Source organism: Mobula hypostoma, chromosome 28, assembly GCF_963921235.1.
Source record: "Mobula hypostoma chromosome 28, sMobHyp1.1, whole genome shotgun sequence".
NCBI lineage: Eukaryota > Metazoa > Chordata > Chondrichthyes > Myliobatiformes > Myliobatidae > Mobula > Mobula hypostoma.
Window position 1 is genome coordinate 20,291,374 of NC_086124.1, and position 19,581 is coordinate 20,310,954.

At 47.2% G+C, this 19,581-nt stretch overlaps 1 protein-coding gene across 1 annotated transcript; it reads right to left on the bottom strand.

The window, feature by feature from the left end:
* Window positions 1-1,828: 1,828 nt before the first annotated feature.
* Window positions 1,829-2,779, bottom strand: LOC134338715 (C3a anaphylatoxin chemotactic receptor-like). Its single transcript, XM_063034759.1, has one exon. It carries the CDS (start codon window positions 2,777-2,779, stop codon window positions 1,829-1,831), a length of 951 nt encoding a protein of 316 aa, XP_062890829.1.
* Window positions 2,780-19,581: the final 16,802 nt, after the last annotated feature.

A 19,581-nucleotide genomic window follows, 5' to 3' on the forward strand; every position in this document is an offset into this window, starting at 1 on the left:
AATACCGTGTGGGCGGAGCTCACGCTCTCTGACCCCGAGAGCGTCTGATGAGGTGGTGAAAAGCGAGATTCACTCTGTTTCTGCCACTGAAAAGGCGTGGTCGAATGTTGCAGAAGAGGTTTTGATCAATGTACATAACATTCGAAAGTAAGTTCAATACAAAATAAAATTTCCTGCTACGACAGGCTTATTGTCCATGCAACTTTATACTGTCTCCCTGCGGAAGTATTCCTCCAATCCCCATTCACCATTAGTGCGACCTACAATGCAATTGCAACAAAGTGATTATCACCGTCATATTGTATAGCCACACTAAGCGTAAACCCAGGAAGGTCATCACAGAAACCTGCCGTGAAGTTCTTCTTTATCGGAAATGCAAGGCCCATCTATTTCTCCACGTGTATCTAACTTACCACACCTGTATCCTGGAACATTTTTTGCCAGTCCTATCAGTCTGTCCGCAATATTTCTGTAATATCTAAAGTACTGTGGAAAAGTCACCTGCCTAAGTCTAGGTACCCAAGACATTTGTCCCGGCAATCTTCAGCCACCTGTCCCACACGCCTCCGCGGCGCTCTACGTTCTTCATTCCCAACATTCCTTGCTTCTGCCGGAATTACCAACTCGCTCTCCGCTCAACTTTGTCAAATACAGTACTGTGCAAACTCTTAAGCGCCTTATCTCATATAGGTGCCTAAAGCCGTTGCTCAGTACCCTACAGTATCCCAGTCCAATGTTCCGATATGTGCCCTGGGACATTCCCAGAACCTGGATTGCTGTCCCTCAATTTAAGAGAATGGAAGTTTCAAGTCAGGTGTGGAGGAACATTTGGGCTGACAAGACAGTCATCTGATAGTTTACAAAGATTTCTGCGAATTTGCGTCTTGTGGAATTGAGCTTCTAAGATTGAGGACAACGGGAGATAACACTAAACACACTCAGCGGAGAACAATCAACTATTCCCATGTATCTGAGAAGTAGCACAGAAACTTGCCTTAATTTTTTAACCTCGTGTGTAAGTGATGGGACGGTGCAGAAGGTCCTTTAGTGACGGATACTGGCGTGTGTGCAGGGGGGATGAAGACTCTAGAGGGAGCTTTACTATGTATACAATTCGTAACTTGAGCGGGGTGGTGTAGAGGGAGTTTTATTTGTGTATGACGCCGGAGGTTTGTGAAGGGACGTTGTGGAGGGACATTCAATCAGTATCTGACCCCTAGAATATAAGATTGCACGATGTATAGAGAGATTTACGCCTTTTCAAAAGTAAGTTTATTACCAGATTAATTTCCAAAACATTACAGAAGTCATTTTGCAGTTTGAACTTAACTTGGCTTGACCATAAAAAGCAGTGAAGAAGATTGGCAAAGGATACAGCAGTTTTATCCAGGCAAATATAAGGCGTTGCTTTTTGGGCCTCAGGGGAAAATGCATAGCAGATGGCAATGCCCTTATGTGATATGCAAAGGCCGCAATGTCATTGTTTTTTTGAAACAGGCACAATAGATATAGTGGTGATGACATACTTGGAGACGCACTCCTTCATTGGTCGGCCCAATGAAAAGAACAGTCAGGGAATCATGTTGTAGTTGTATAGAACGTCCTCAGGCCACATCAGGAGAATTGTGAACATTTCGAGTCGATTTATTGCAGGCAGGACGTGGAAGCTTTGGTGATATTGCTGCCTAGAGCAGAGCGCATTAGGCGTAGCGGAGAGTTGTCCAATTGCATAGAGAGCCCTGCACTGGGGAACCCTTTCGCTGCTGAACGTCCACCTTCTGCGTCTTCAAAGAATGTCGCTCAGCTGAGGGTCAACGAAGTGGGTCCTTCATACTCCCGTCTCTGTTGTGGTAGCATTATCAGGAAGATCGTTCTCTAACTCTGGCTCCAACTCGGCGAAGGCAAGATGCAGCGAATTGGCTAGTGAGCGTTTGAAAACCTGGCGGAATTTGCGGCCGACGAAGACGTAGAGAAGGGGGTTGAGGGCGCTGTTGAAAGTAGCCATGCCGAATGCCACTTCTTTCCAGAGCGTGCTCAAATTATTGAAAAAGAATGCGACTGCGCTGCAAGTGTGGTACGGGAGCCAGCAGATGATAAAGACGACGACCACAGTCAAGATGAGGCGGACGGATTTCCTGGACCTGGCGAACTTATCCGCGGGCAATTTCCGGACAGTCAGGAAGTAGCAGACGACCATGATCAGGATAGGGATGACGAAGATAACGACGGCCCAAACTACAGTCAACATATCCCAGGTTTGCTTCCCATGGTACTGCTCGAGCTTCTCATGTAGTAGAGCGATCAAGCAGATGAGGATGGCGAAGGCCCAGGCCGCGCTGCATGCCACACGCGCCCAACACTGGCTAAGATGCAGCCGGAACCAGAAGGGCTGAGTGATAGACAGGCAGCGGACGATGCTGATCACGGTCAACAGCAAGACGCTGGCGGACCCTGTGAAGCTGATGGATAAGAGGAGCAACTTGAAGGTGATGTCATTTCTGACCTGGAACCCTCGGAGAGCAATGTTAACCATCCAGCAGGGGAGGGTGAGGGAGACGATCAGGTCGGCCACGGCGAGGTTCAGGATACACACAGAGTAGACGTTGCTTTTTATCTTGAAGCCCGTAACCCAGATGACTGCGCTGTTGCCGGGGACGCCCAGCAGGAAGGTTATGGCGAAGATGATCATGGACAAGATCATGGACGCTTTCAGACTGTGCGATTCGTTATCGATGATTGGGCTGTATCGGGCCCAGTGATGATCTTCGCTGCTCGACATGTCCGGTCTGTTGGGGAAAGATATTACGGAGTTATTGGGTTAGGAAAAATGGAAGGGGGAAGGGAAAGCAGGGATGGCAGAGGAAAGGAGGAGGGGGGAAGGACATGGACACAATGACATGGAGAAATCAGGGGGCAAATGACTGGTCAGACGCGCAGCGCGACCATCCTTTCCCCATCGCCCCCGCCCCCAAAGCAGAGATCCCTCCCCACTGTCCTTTCCGCAGACCCTAGTTCCCTTCTCACCGTTCCTCCACGATACAGCGCTCCCTGCTATAGTGTGCGCTCCATTCTCACTGTCCCTCACTCAATGAGTGGTCAAATTGCAGAGGGTAATTTGGTCAATTTGCATATGACACCAAGATTGCTAGTACTAAGGCCAGTCAAGAAGTTTCTCAGATACAGCGGCATATAGATCAGATACAGATACGGCTGGAGACATGGGCATGTAGAGCTTAGTCCGGGCGAGTGTGAGGTATTAAAATTTCAAACTTCAACTATAAGGGGAAATCATGGAGTTAACGGCAGGACCCTTAAGAGCCATGAAATCATGTTGTAATGCTTCTGTTAGGCTACCTTCCAAGTATTGTGAGCGTTTTGAACTGTCTCACTAAGGGACGCTGTGGAGGATTTGACAGGGGTAAGAATATCACAGGGATGATAACTGGTCGACAGAGTGAGCGCTAAAACTTAGACTACGTCCACACGAGACCGGATAATTTCGAAAACGCCAATTTCGAGTAAAAAACGATAGTCGTCCACACCAGGCGCTTTTTGAAAATACCTCTGTCAACATTAAAACGGATATTTGGGCGAATCCCCTCCTACTGGTCATGCGCAGGACACATCTACAGAAAACAATCGAAGAGGAAACGGTATACTTACTGCGCGTTTGTCCATTTACAGACTAGAAAAACTTAAAAAGAAATTATCAAACGACGGTCAGCTGTTAGCTCTCGCGCAGGAGGACTTAAAACTTAAAAAACTAATACTGGAGCATATGGAAGCAACCGACAGGGAGTTCACGGACAGTATGACCCGGCTGACGTGGAACATTGAAAAACTGACTAACTCTGTTGGGAAGGGATTTGCAATGATGCGGATTATGATTGCTCCACGCCACACTCCCCACCCCCGCCACCCAGCAATTTTCACCGGCACCGATCACAACCTTTCACGTCGCTCCGTCACCCTCTGCCTTCGATCACCTGGGATTACCAACTCCGAAAGTCTCTTCCAGGGACCCTTCCTCCAAACACTGAACCCTAATTTCCCTCAAGGTGCAGCTCACCTTGCGCAGAATCACTGGCTCAGTCCGTGATCCAGGCCAACTCTCGACAGGTGGACACAGATCCCAAATCGTTACGCCGATAGTGAACTGCAACTGTGCTGCGACGGACACCGTGATTGTCCAAGGCTCGAGGTAGATCCTGAAAGGGAGAAGTGCGCTGAAGTTGGAACCTGTTCTAGGAGAGGTCCGCAGTGGGGACTGGGTGCGGCTGAAACAGATGCACGCTTCAGGGAGGGAGTCAAACCCCGTGGGCCTGAATGACCAATCAGCTCAGTTTGAGGAAATTTAGTCGATGTGACCAACAGATAAGTCGTAACCATATTTTCATATTTTACTCTGTGTGTGTGTGTGTGTGTGTGTGTGTGTGTGTGTGTGTTTGCCCGCGCGCTGGGGGCTATCCGGGGAGCTTCAACATCCGTCTGACTCTGGGAGTGTGTGTTGTAATGTTACAGGGGGAGCTTAGAATTGAGTGATGGAACGCTATAGAGGGAATTTTACGGCGTTTCAACCAGGCAGTGTATTAGATCAGCGTATGTCAGAAACTCTTCTAACAAGGAATTAACCCTGAAAAGGGTGTGTGCACTGACGGACGCTGGGATGGACTACGGCTCGAGATAGATTGTGGAATGGAACTGAGCTGGAGTTAGACGCTGGTTTGAGGGAGTTCTGGAGTAAGGAGAGGGTCCATACGGACCGGCCTTTCCATTTTGGGACCCCCACACTGAGGGTCCAAACCTCCAAAGAGTTCACTTTGAGGAAGTTGCATCGATGACAGTTCATTTTGTGGAAGTTGCGTTGATGAAACAAAGAGGTAACATGAGCTCACTCAGAAAAAAAACAACAAAAAAACGTTTCCATAAGACCGTAAGAAATAGGAGCAGAATTGAGCCATTTGACCCATCGAGTCTGCTTCGTCATTCAATCATGCTGATTGTTTATCCCTCTCAACCAATGACATGGCCACAGCCGTCTGTGGTAATCAATTCCGTAGATTCACCATAGCAATTACTCCAAATATCCGATCTAAAGCAATGTCCATCTATTTTGAGGCTATGCTGTCTAGTCCTAAGCTCCCACACCACAAGGAAAAATTCTCTCCACATCTAAAATATCTAGGCTTTTCAGTATTCGATAGGTTTCAAAGAAATACACTCCCACCGGGACTGCTCCGGGAATACAGGCGCAGAGCCATCAAACACTCCCCATATCATAACATTTTCATTCCAGGAGTCATTCTCGTCAACGTCCTCTGGACCTTCTCCAATGCCAGCCCAACCTTTCTTAGATAAGGGGTCTAAAACCGTTCACAATGCTCCAGGTGCTGACTGAGCAATACTTTATAACGTCTCAGCGTTAATGCACATCCGTGCTTTTAGATCCTAGTACAGAAGGATGCGGTTCTAACATGGGCAAATTGGATTCTTGTAGAGAGGAAAAACGGTTTGTAGGCACGACGGAGAAATCAGCTCAGTTTAAGGAAGTTTAGTCGATGTGACCAAGAGATAGTTGTAACAAACCTCAGTGAAGAAACTGGCGAAGTTTCCTCTTTTTACTAGTTACACAGGAAAAGACGCCTTGTGTCAAAACCTGTGTATGTTGTATGTGTGAGTGAGAGAGTGTGCGTGTCTGTGTGTGTGTGTGTGTGTGTGTGTGTGTGTGTTTGTGTGTGTGTGTAGTGTAGTGTAGTGGGCAATCCAGGGAGTTCCCCATGTGACAGACTGTTCATCCCTCCTCTTAAGGAACTCACACTCTGTGGGTTTGCATCTACAAACAGTTTAATTTGAGGAAATTGTGTGGATGACACCAAGAGATAACACTGAGCTCACTCCGCGGACAACAACGAAACATTTCAATAAGACCATTACACTATCCCTCTCAACCTCTTTCTCCTGTCTTCTCCCCGTAAGCTTTCACGCCGTGCATAATTAATCTCCGCTTTAATTATATCGAAAAGGATTGAACAGAATCTCAGGGTGTTTGACACCTACATTGAAGTAATGTGAATAACCATATAGAGTGTATGACGACACAGCAATAAAGAGAGAACTGTGTTTCTGTGTTTGAAGTGGAGGGTGTGGGCGGTTTCCTAAGTGAGTACTTTGTGTCAATATTTCTCAAGGGGATTGAAGTGGATGACAGTGAGTTCAGTGTGGACTGCAGTAATGAGAGAGGACATTTTCAGATAAACCGATAGTTGGTATTGTTCCTATTGAAGAGCATAATTTCAGATCTTGGGGATTGAGAAAGTAAAACAGATTGCTAGTGCCTTTAGAAAGATCTTCGTATTCTCCAGTTAAAGGTGAAATTCTGGGAAACTGGTGTGTGTCGAATATTGTCCCGTTCTTCAGAAGGAAAATAAGGATACTGCTGACTTCTAGATCAGTGAATCTGACAACATTGGTAGGGAAGCTATAGCAGAGGGTCCTTACTGAGAAAATTTATGATCTTAGTTGTTGTTGGTGTTCCTTTTCGCGCCTTGTGTGCGAGTCGGGCGGCATTTTTGCAGTTTCCGTAGCTTTGAAAAGATTTATTTTACGAGGCCGAGACGCTAGCTCGATACTGAACCCAGCACGAATGGTAGATTAATTGGTCATTGTAAATTGTCCCATCATTAGATTAGGATTACACTGGGGGATTGTTGAGTGGAGTGGTGCGATGGAACAGAAGGGCCCATTTCACGCTGTATCGAGATAAATAGTAGGATAGATAGATAGTTAAATAGATAGATAGATTGATGTCCGTCACAATCAGGGTCAAGAAGCAAACTGAGTTTGCACTTCTCTTGCAATGCAATTTTACCAGCAGAGCATGTCCACAAGTTACTAAACCTAACCCGGAGATTTTACAATGTGGGCTGAAAGTGAAGCATCCGCACATGGAGGAAGATGTGGCCGGCGAAGACGTAGAGAAGGGTTTTAATGGCACTTTTGAAGCAGGTCAATCCAGACGGTGACATACTGCACGCCCACTGGGTGAAATGGGTTTAAGGCCCAGACTAGGCCACAAAGACTTTTGAAAGCCAGAAGGCGACAAAGCTCAGTTTGTCGAGGTCCCTTATTTTTGAGAGGTGGCATAAGTAAGTTCTGAGTTTTAACAAGGGCCCGGTGAGCCAGTTATGGGTCGGCGTAAAGGATGTTTCGCAAAGTGTCAAACCACGCGAGTGTGTGATGAGATGTTGTGAAGTTGCGCTCTGCGTCTGAACCTGACAATCAATGGTCGGACGGCATATGGGAGCTGAACACTGCGTCTGAACCTGGGAGTGTGTGATTGGATAGTTTAGAGGGAGAAGTACTCTATGTTTAACCCTATACCAGACAGCAAGAGGACTATTATGGGGAGTTAAAGAGGGATCTTCACGAACTGCCTGTAATATGGGAAAGGACGATGCAGTGGGAGTTCCGCAGCGAAAGATGATTTATTACATTTAATGATAGTCCCTTAACAACGATGTACTGCCAGATTCTGCGGCCCTCGTCCACTGGTTCCTGGCATTTACAATACAATAAGTGGAGTACATCAGATGGTGTGTGGATTTTTTTTTCCTTTATCGGTTCATTAGAGGTGTTAGGATGTCGCGTTGCGACTGTGTAAGCATTTCACTTGGCTGCATTTTGTATACTGTACTATGCGAAGGAGCTTCAGTCTGCATGTAAACCCTGGGAGTGTATAATGCAACAGTGTGGATGTACCTCAACCTGCCTTACGCATTAATTTTTAACAGGAAATTTATTACAAGGTTCATTCTCAACGGATTACAAGACTGAAATTACCACTACGTTACACTGTCCATACAACATCATGGGTCCGTGGAGATCCGCAATATCTCTCTCTCTCTCTCTCTCTCTCTCTCTCTCTCTCTCTCTCTCTTCCTCTCTCTCTCTAGCTCTCACTCACTCTCTCTATCTATCTATTTATCTCTCTCTCTATCTCTCTCTCCCCCTCCCTCTCTCACTCTGTCTCTCTCTCCCTTCCTCTCTCTCTCGCTCCCTCTCACTGACTCTCTTTCTATCTATCTATCTATTAATCTGTCTCTCTATCTACCTCTCTCCCCTCTCTCTCTCACTCTCCGTCTCTCTCACTCACTCTCTCTCTCTATCGCTCTATCTCTCTATCTAACTATCTATCTCTCTGAAATTGAAACAGACACGCTGCAGATTGTAATATAGAAACTGTGGGCTGTCGGAATCCCCTCTGGCTGTGGCAGGAGCGAATCTTTTCTCTCCTCCATTAGTGACAGAGAGAGTCTGTCTGAGATGCCGAATGCTGGGGTGGACTGTAGTATTTGATGCACTCTGGATCATGGTCTTTGTGGCTTGCTATTGCATTGCATGTGGGAGGCGGGGGATGAGGTTTTTACTGGAGCAAATGAGGGGAAGGTTGAGGCTTTTTCTGCTGTTTGTGCTGAGAAGGGGGTGGGTGGCCCTTTGGTGTTCTGATACTTTTCTGTCATTTATTCTTTGGGGTATATTGGGGCGCAGTAAGTATACCGTTTCCTCTTCGATTGTTTACTGTAGATGTGTCCTGCGCATTCCCAGTAGGAGTTTATAGTTTATTCTTTGGGGTTTTTCATCTGTTTCGTGGATGACTGCGAAAAGTCACGTTTTCAGGCTGTATGTATACATTTCCTGCTAATCAACAGAACAATTGAAACATTGACGATTAAATTATTAGCTTATTGGTTTAGATATGGAATAGGGTTTTCAATTGGTGGGTTGTTATTCTGGCTGGAAATCTGTGAACAATGGTGTGAACAATTGTGTTCCTCAAGGTCAGTGCTGGCACCTGTGCAAACGGTCGTTAAACGACACAGCAGTTTAAACCATAAACCAGAGATCGATTGCAGGTTTGAGCGGAGAAATGCAAGTGGAATTTAAGCCGAGCAAATGGGAGTTGTTGAACTTGCGGATGTCAAAATTAAGTGGAAACAATGCATTCAAACCGTACGATCCGTACAAGCACGGCGGTGCTGGGGGAATCTTAAGCTCCAAGTACATAGCTCCGTAACATTGTGTATGCAATCAATCGTGCGTAGCACAATGGCTTTTTCGTGCTTGTCTTTAGTCTGACATTCAGGAAGTCGCGGGCGCTCTATACAACTTGATTAGGCTGCACTTGGAGAACTGCATGCAGCTCCGGATGCATATCATTTTAAGAACGAGGTGCGGGTGCAGAAGAGGTTCAGCAAGATGCAGTATGGATTAGAGAGTATTCGCGACAGAATATTTTGTTTTCTCTGGATACTGGCAGAACTGGAAGAGTCATCAGGTCAGGCAGCATATATGGAAAAGAGTAAACAGCCCACGTTTTGGGCCGAGCACTTCTTCAGGGCTGAAAGGGAAAGTGGGGTGGGGTTACCTGAAATAGCAAAAGATGCGAACTGAAGAGGCCAGCTGGAAGATGATAGTTTGCAGCCAGGCGGGTTCGTGAAGCGAAAGAATGGAGGAGAAGAAATTGCATAGGAGAGTTGGCAATTGGAAAAACGGAAGCAGGAGCGGTCCTAGGGGAAAGCCAAAGGCAGGTTATCAGTAAAAGATCAGAAAGCGGAAAGGAGGAAGAGGGCAGTACATTCACTGGAAGGAGAAATCGGCATTCTTTCAATCAGATTGGAGGGTGCCCAGACTGATTATAAGCAGTTGTTCCTTCACACTGAGGGCGGCCTCATCTTTATTAAATTATAAAAGACAGGGAAATGGTAGACCATCCGAGTCTATTCCTCTGAATGAAAAAGCGAAATACCAGAGGGCACAGATTTGCGGAGAGATGGGAAACGTTCAAAAGAAATTCACCAGGCAGGGTTTAAGTCAGAACATGGCGCGAACTTGGAGCAGGAGGTTAGAGGAGGTGGTCACAGCACATACGGTTAGTGCTTCAATGCGTATGTACATGGACACGTGAAGATGCTGGGGAAGTAGCTAAGGATCGTGTGCAGACAGGCGGTATTAATTTAAATTATTATCATAGACAGAATGACACAGTACGCCAAACGACCTGTTACTGGGCTGTACTGTGTTCAAAGCCCTTACTGTCTGTGCTCCTTTACAAAGTAGGGACACTCCCACGTTGAGAGGCCTCCACAGCGGAACACCTTCGCTAACAAACGTGCACTTTCTTCGTCATCAATCGATATCGCTGGACCGAGGTTCGGTGTGTCGGGAAGATCATTCTCCAGATATGACCCTCCCATTCACCCTACCATACTTCTAATACTCCTTCTTAAGACCACATGGTGAGTCTTGGCTGGAAAGGGCTTAAATACTTGGAGGAAGTTGTGGCGGCAGAAGACGTAGAGCAGCTGCTTGAGGACACTTTTGAAGGAGACCAAGCTGATGTGACGTGCTGCACACACAATGGGTGGGATGCTTTATTGCCCAGAACAGGCCTCAAGCAGTGATAAAAAGCCAGAAGACGACAAAGCTCCGTTTGAAGAAGTTGGTCAATAACACCAGGAAATTACACTGAACTCACACAGCAGAGAACAATAAACCGTTTCCTTTATTTCTCAGACGTAGCATAAATAATGGAGTTCTGAGTTTAAGCAAGAGCCCTGTGAATCAGTGAAGAGGATGCTTCACGATGTGTCCATCTCTGCGAGTGAGGGATAGGACGTTTTGCAGTTACACTCTGCGTCTGAACCTGGTAATCTTTCATGGCACAATGTATAGGAACTGAAATCTATGCCTGAACTTGAGAGTATGTGATTGGATAGTTCAGAGGCAGCTGCATGTTCATCTGTAGGAGTGTCCTTTCTGATTATTTAGGTGCTGCTTCTGTCACAATGGGGGCGCTGGTAGCGGACCCAAGTGCAAGACACAGACACGGAAGTACAAGGAACAGGACTTGACTAGAGTAGGGACGTGACAGGATCCAGACAAGGAGCAGGGACATGAACGCAGACTTGGGCTAGAGCATGGACAAGAAACAGGGAAACCGGACAAGGAACTATGAATTAGGAGCCTGGGCTTGAACCCCAAGCCAGAGACTCGACAAGGACACAGAACCTGGGCCTTGCCTTGGGTTCGGGACCCGGAACCAGGCAAGTACATGACATGACTGCAGGACTGGACGCCGGGGTCTTGAGGCTTGAGGCTTGGAGACAGGCTTGGTGTCTCGAGGCTTGAGGCTTGGAGACAGGCTTGGGGTCTTAATGCTTGAGGCTTGGAGACAGGCTTGGGATCTTGAGGTTTGAGACTTGGAGACAGGATTGGGGTCTGGAGGCTAGAGGCCTACAGGCTGGGGTCTTGGGTCTGGAGGCTGCAGGCTAGAGTCTTGGGTCTTGAGGCAGCAGCTGGGGCCTTGGGTCTAGAGGCTGCAGGCTGCCGTCTTGGATCTTGGACTGCGGAGGCTGATAACTCGGAGGCTGGAGCTCGGAGACAGACTGGGAACCGTACATCAACATGGAGCCGAAACTTATCCATTGAAAAGCCGGGACTCATCTTTAACACGACACCAACATGAGACAGGACAGTACATAGACATAGAGCCGGAACTAATACTTAGACAAGGCTGGACCCAACTTCATCTCCACACCAAAGGTGGGACAGGACCATACGTCGGGTAACGCAGAACGGCCGGGTCTAACCAACAGAGGCAAAGACAAGACAAGACACGACAGGTTCCCCCCAACCCCCAGGACAACGGCAGAACGGCCTGACTAACTCACGGAGGCGAGGACAAGACAAGACAGATCCCCCGTCACGCAACGGCAGAACGGCCTGACTTACCCAACAGAGGTAAAGACAAGACAAGTCAAGACCGGACTCCACCGCAGGGCAACGGCAGAACGGCCTAGCCTATCCCACAGAGGCGAGGACAAGACAAGACGGATACCCCTGCAGGGCATTAGGGCATGCGAAGAAAACCCATTTCAGGGTGCATATTGTACACATTTCTCTGACATTAAATGCACTTTTGAAATGCACCTTAATATTGTTAATATACTTTTGGTAATATTATTTTAATTGTCGGACGTTTGTGGTATATGTACTGTGTTGTAAACTGAACTTGAAGTTGAACTTCAACTGCTGGCAAGCCCTGGGAACCGCAATTCATCTCCCTTCTGGGTTGGTTGAAGCCTGCGGTTCTTGACACAGAACTCTCCGTCTGCAGATTGTTGACGGACACAGGATGCATTGAATAAACTGACCTGGATATACTGTATATCTGTATAAAAACGGAAATCCTGCTGCATATTCCAGCTTGTAACCTACTTCCCAGCATCTGTTATTTATCCATATTTCTTGTCACTCATGATGTGTGTCCGACAATCACACATAAAGTCCTCTCAACCATTTAGCACATCGACACAAAGCGTTGTCGCAGGAAAGCATCATCAGGGATCCCCACCATCCAGGACATGCTCTCTGCTCCCTGCTGCCATCGGGAAGTAGGTACAGAAACCTCGGGACTCACACCACCAGATTCAGGAACAGCTATTACCCTTCAATTATCAGCTTCTTGAATCATAGGGGATAACTGCGCTCCCCTTCACTTGCCCCACAATGGAAATGCTTCTTCAAACCATGGAGTCTATTTCAATGACTCCTCACCTCGCCTACTTATTGCCTTTTTTATTATTATTTAGTTGGTTTTTTTTGCATTTGTACACTTTGTTGTCTTTTGCATACTTGTTTAACACCCAAGTTGGTGCTGACTTTCATTGATTATATTATGGTTATTATTCTGTTAGGGGGTTATTGAGTATGTCGGTAAGATAGTGAATTTCGGTGTTGTTTATAGTGACATACATGTATTTTCATAATAAATTTACTTTGAACTTTGAACATAGAACTTTCAGAACTTTGAAGGTTCATTCTTCGCCAGGCCCTGGGTGTGTGTTACGTGACGGTGTGAAGAAAGCTTCACAGTTTCTGACTCCGGAGCTGGGTAGTAATACCGCGTGGGCGGAGCTCACGCTCTCTGACCCTGAGAGCGTGTGATGAGATGATGAAGAGGGAGATTCACTCTGTTTCTGCCACTGAAAAGGCGTGGTCGAATGTTGCAGAAGAAGTTTTGATCAATGTATCTAACATTCAAAAATAAGTTCATTACAAAATAAAATTTCCTGCTACGACAGGCCTATTGTCCATGCAACTTTATACTGTCTCCCTGCGGAAGTATTCCTCCAATTCCCGTTCACTGTTAGGAAGACCTACAATGCAATTGCAACAAAGTGATTATCCCCGTCAGATGTTACAGCCACACTAAGCGTAAACTCAGTAAGGTCTTCACAGAAACGTGCCGTGATGTTCTCCTTTATCGGAAATGCAAGGCCCTTCTATTTCTCCACCCCTATCCCACCAATCACACCTGTATCCTGGAAAATTTAACCTATCGGTCTGTCCGCAATATTTCTGTAATATCTACAGTACTGTGGAAAAGACACCTGCCTCGGTCTAGGGTACCCAAGACTTTTGTCCCGGCAATCTTCAGCCACCTGTCCCACACGCCTCCGCGGCGCTCTACCTTCTTCATTCCCAACATTCCTTGCTTCCGCCGGAATTACCAACTCGCTCTCCGCTCAACGTTGTCAAGTACAGTACTGTGCAAACTCTTAAGCGCCTTATCTCATATAGGTGCCTAAAGCCGTTGCTCAGTGCCCTACAGTATCCCAGTCCAATGTTCCGATATGTGCCCTGGGACATTCCCAGAACCTGGATTGCTGTCCCTCAATTTAAGAGAATGGAAGTTTCAAGTCAGGTGTGGAGTAACATTTGGGCTGACAAGACAGTCATCTGATAGTTTACAAAGATTTCTGCGAATGGAGGAACTTGCGTCTTGAGGAATCGAGCTTCTAAGATTGAGGACAACAGGAGATAACACTAAACTCACTCAGCGGAGAACAATCAACTATTCACATGTATCTAAGAAGTAGTACAGAAACTTAATTTTTAACCTCGTGTGTGAGTGATGGGACGGTGCAGAAGGTCCTTCAGTGACGGATCCTGGCTTGTGTGCAGGGGGAATGAAGACTCTAGAGGGAGCTTTACATTGTGTACGATTCGGAACTTGAGCGGGGTGGTGGAGAGGGAGTTTTATTTGTGTATGACGCCGGAGGTTTGTGAAGGGACATTGTGGAGGGACATTCAATCAGTATCTGACCCCTAGAATATAAGACTGTACGATGTACAGAGAGATTAACGCTTTTTCAAAAGTAAGTTTATTACAAGATTAATTTCCAAAACAATACAGAAGCGATTTTGTAGTTTGAACTTAACTTGGCTTGACCATAAAAGGCAGTGAAGAAGATTGGCAAAGGATACAGCAGTTTCTCCAGGCAAGTATGAGGCAAGTATGAGTATTCTATAATTCAACTATAAGGGGAAATCATGGAGTTAATGGCAGGATTCTTAAGAGCCAGGAAATCATGTTGTAATGCTTCAGTCAGGCTACCCTTCAAGTATAGTGAGCATTTTGAACTGTCTTACTTACTGCGCGTTTGTCCAGTTACAGGCTAGAAAAACTTAAAAGGAAATTACCAAACGACGGACAGCTGTTCGCTCTCCGCAGGAGGACTGAAACCTGAATAAACTAATACTGGAGCGCATGGAGGCAACCGACAGGGAGTTCACGGACAGTATCACCCGGCTGACGACGATCATTGAAAAATTGACTAACTCTGTTGGGGAGGAATTTGCAATGATGAGGAATATGATGGCTCCCCCCACCCCCCACCCAGTAACTTTCACCGCCACAATACCAGCCTCACGGCCACGACAACAGATACATATACATACACTCAGACCCCCGAGTGGCTCCAACAACATCTTCCCCACTCCCACAGAGGGGTCACGCCGGAAACATTTCCTACAGCCATAGCCTCTTCACCGATGAAAGGGACGACAGGTTTTTTTTCAAAACCTCCGTTTACCCCGTACACACTGCAACGCCCAACCAGCGTTTTCATATTTAAGCCTCTGGAAGTCGTTTTAGAAAAGATGCGTTTTCGGGAGAGGAAAACGCCGTTTCAGTGTGGACGGAGGGTCAAATCTAAGAGAAAATGCTTCGGTTATGCATTTATCCGGTCTAGTGTGGTCTTTGTTTTCCTCGACGCTCAGGTGAAGTTTATTAAATTACAAAATACAAAGATAAGACAGACACCCAGCGACCTTCCTGCTGGTTAGAAATGCACAATACTGGAGGACATGAATTTAATGGCAGAGGCGAATAGATCGAAAGAAATCTAAAATTCCCATTCCTCCGGTGAATCTATCACATCTCCCTGCAGCCCGTTCCATAGGAAGCGGAAAAAGCCCCGAAAGAATGAGATTTCCACAGCTCTGCCCTCGTTCAACATTTCAGTACCACCCTGCTTTTATCTGTAGAAGCAGCATGTAAGGGTAAGAAAGACTCTTCCTCTTCCTTACAAACTGGCGTTAGCTCGATTCTCCCGTGGCCCGATCAGAACCCTTCACGTCGCTCCGTCACCCTCTGCCTTCGATCACCTGGGATTACCAACTCCGAGAGTCTCTCCCAGGGCCCCTTCCTCCAAACACTGAACCCTAATTTCCCTCAAGGTGCAGCTCACCTTCCCCAGAATCTCTGGCTCAGTCCGTGATCCAGGCCAACTCTCGACAGGTGGACACAGATCCCAAATCGATACGCTGATCGTGAACTGCAACTGTGCAGCGACGGACACCGTGATTGTCCGAGGCTCGAGGTAGATCCTGAAAGGGAGAAGTGCGCTGAAGTTGGAACCTCGTCTAGGAGAGGTCCGCAGTGGGGACTCGGTGCCGCTGAAACAGCTACACGGTTCAGGGAGAGAGTCAAACCTTGTGGTCATAAACGACCAATCAGCTCAGTTTGAGGAATTTTAATCGATGTGACCAAGAGATAAGTAGTAACCATATTTCCATATTTTACTCTCTGTGTGTTTGCGTGTGAGTGTATATGTGTCTGTGTGTGTGTGTGCGCACACGCTGGGGGCTCTCCAGGGAGCTTCAACATCCGTCTGACTCTGGGAGTGTGTGGTGGAATGTTACAGCGGGAGCCTAGAATTGAGTGATTGAACGCTACAGAGGGAATTTTACGGTGTTTCAACCAGGCAGTGTATTAGATCAGCATATGTCACAACCTCTTCTAACAAGGAACTAATCTTGAAAAGGGTGTGCGTACTGACGGACGCTGGGATGGACTACGGCTTGAGATAGATTGTGGAATGGAACTGAGCTGGACTTAGACGCTGGTTTGAGGGAGTTCCGGAGTAGGGAGAGGGTCTCTTCGGACCGGTCTTTCCACCTTGGGACCCCCACACTGTGGGTCCAAATCTCCAAAGACTTGAATTTGAGGAAGTTGCATCGATGACAGTTCAGTTTTTGGAAGTTGCGTCGATGAAACAAAGAGATAACATGAGCTCACTCAGAAAAAAACAACAAAAAACATTTTCATAAGACGGTAAGAAATAGGAGCAGAATTGAGCCATTTGGCCCCTCGAGTCTGCTTCTTCATTCAATCATGGCTGTTTGATTATCCCTCTCAACCAATGACTTGGCCACAGCCGTCTGTGACAATGAATTCCGTAAATTCATCATAGAAATTACTCCTAATATCTGATCTAAAACGATGTCCATCTATTTTGAGGCTATGCTGTCTAGTCCTAAGCTCCCACACTACAAGGAAAAATTCTCTACACATCTAAAATATCTAGACTTTTCAATATTTGATAGGTTTCAAAGAAATACGCAGAGCCATCAAACACTCCCCATATCATAACATTTTCATTCCAGGAGTCATTCTCGTCAACGTCCTCTGGACCTTCTCCAATGCCAGCCCAACCTTTCTTAGATAAGGGGTCTAAAACCGTTCACAATGCTCCAGGTGCTGACTGAGCAATACTTTATAACGTCTCAGTGTTACTGCCCATCCGTGCCTTTAGATCCTAGTACAGAAGGATACGGTTCTAACATGGGCAATCTGGATCTTGAGGCTGCAGGCTGGGGTCTTGTGTCTTGGAATGCGAAGACTGATAACTCGGAGGCTGGAGCTTGGCGACAGACTGGGAACTGTACATCAACATGGAGCCGGGACTTATCCTTCGAAAAGCCGGGACTCATCTTTAACACGACACCAACATGAGACTGAACAGTACATAGACATAGAGCCGGGACTCAACTTCATCTCCACACCAAGGTTGGACTGGACCATCCGTCGGGTAACGGCAGAACGGCCGGACTTACCCAACAGAGGCAAAGACAAGACAAGACAAGACCGGACCCCCGTAGGGAAACGGCAGAACGGCCTGACTTATCCCACGGAGGCGAGGACAAGAAATGACGGATACACCTGCAGGGCAACGGCAGAACGGCCTGACTTACCCCACGGAAGCGAGGACGGGACAAGACAGAGCCACCCGGAGGACAACGGCAGAACGGCCTGACTTACCCCACGGAGGCGAGGACAAGACAAGACAGATCCTCTGCAGGTCAACGTCAGAACGGCCTCACTTACCCCACGGAGGCGAGGACAAAACAAGACAGATTCCCCCCCACCCCACCCCCTAGGGCAACGGCAGAATGGCCTGATTACCCCACAGAGACGAGGACAAGAACAGACAGATCCCTCCGCAAGGCAACGGCAGAACGGCCTGACTCAGCCCACGGAGGCAAGGACAAGAAGAGACAAACACCGAAGAACGACAGACAGTTACATCTCCGCTTTGGCGATTGAACTAGACAATGCTGCAGGGGAGGTATCCAGGCAGAGTCAGGCGAGGTATCCAGGCAGAGAGTCAGGCGAGGTATCCAGGCAGAGAGTAGGGCGAGGTAGCCAGGCACAGAGTCAGGCACGGGGGGAAAAGACAGAGAGGGGAACAGGACAGTCCAGCAGGGAATCCCTGGTTTGCAGAGGTATTTATGTCTCAGCCGCAAAACGAGAATCATGTGCCAACAACAGAAACTGGGGAAAACCAGAAACCCTGGAATATGGAACTATGGACCGGACCGTGAACCGGAATACGGACTTTCCGGACCAGACCATGACAACTTCACTCTGTACCGGGCAGCAGTTGCACAATTATGGGACGGTGCAGAGAGATCTTCACGGTATGCTCGACGCCTGTAACGTGCGAAGGGGCGGCGCAGTGGGAGCTTCCCTCTCTCATTGAAGCATGGTTTCTCACATCTAATACAGGACCCTAAACGGCCATGTACTGACAGATTCCGCGCCCCAGGTTCATTGGTCCCTGACATTTACAACAAAATAACTGGAGTGTTTCAGGTCACAATTCGAATCAGAATCAGGTTTATTATCCCCGGCGTGTGTCGGTAACTTTGCACACTTAGCTGCGGCAGTACAATGTAATGCATAATATGGATAATTAATAAATAAATGGATAGGTAGATAGATAGATAGATAGATAGATAGATAGATAGATAGATAGATAGATAGATAAATTAATTACAGTATATGTATGTTGAATAACGCAAAACAGAAATGATATATATTAAGAGGTGAGTTAGTGTTCACGGGTTCAATGTCCATTTAGAAATCAGATGGCCACAGACATCACACATACCGTTCAATCTTTCTTTATGGCCACTGGTCCAAATCTCCCTGCCTCATTTCCCAAGAGAGAGTGATACCCTTTCCCTGGTCAGGTCTTCTACATGCTGCATCAGAACTCCTGCATGAACACACTTATTTCTGAGATGACCTTGGAGTTTGTAATGGAGTCGAGGAAGATTCTCCCTGTGTCTCATCTTCAGAGTGTCAGATGCGACGGTGTAGATGGAGTTTCAATCTGCATCTGAAACTACGACTGTGTGATGGGACGGTGCAGTGGGAGATTCATCTTTGTCAACACGGAGATTGTTACAGACAATCGCAGAGCCCTTAACAGCAGTGATATGCAGAGGGATCTTGTGTTCCAAGTCTATAGCTCCCAAAACGTTCACGTGATAGCTGTGTCGTGAAGAAGGTATAGGCCATATTTCTCTTCGTTGGTTGGGACATTGCATATCAGATTTGGTAACTCAAGTTGTGCAGTCTGAGTGTCCCATTACTGGAAGCATGTGGAGGCGTTGTGAAGGGTGCAGACGAGGTCCACCAGAATGCTGCATCATTATTAGTTAAAATGAGCGCTTTCTCAAAACATGTGGAGAGGCATCCACCGTGGAAACCTCTTGCTGCAGAAAGTCTACTTCCGACTCCTGAGGGCATGCAGTTCGAATGATGATCCGCGATGAGGTCGCTCAGGCACTCGTCACAGCGAAGTTGTTCGGTTGGGAGGGTGGTTCCGCATTTCAGGATCCTCCGCCGAGAAAGCCAGACGGAGCGAGGAAGCGAGAGAACGTCTGAAGACCTGGCGGAAATCGCGGCCGGTGAAGACGTAGAGAAGGGGGTTGAGTGCGCTGTTGAGGCAAACCATGGCGGTGGCTACGTCATTCCTGCCCACAACCCAACAATGGCGAACTTGTCCCGGTGTAGCCTCTGCCGATAAAGGCACAGCCAGCCGTCATGATCACGACGGGGAGGGCGAAAATAGCCTAAGTGACCCTCATCATTTCCCAGGTCCTGCG

What these genes read in the sequence shown, in the direction of transcription:
- LOC134338715 (XM_063034759.1), bottom strand. Translation starts at nt 2,779, where the DNA reads ATGTCGAGCAGCGAAGATCATCACTGGGCCCGATACAGCCCAATCATC.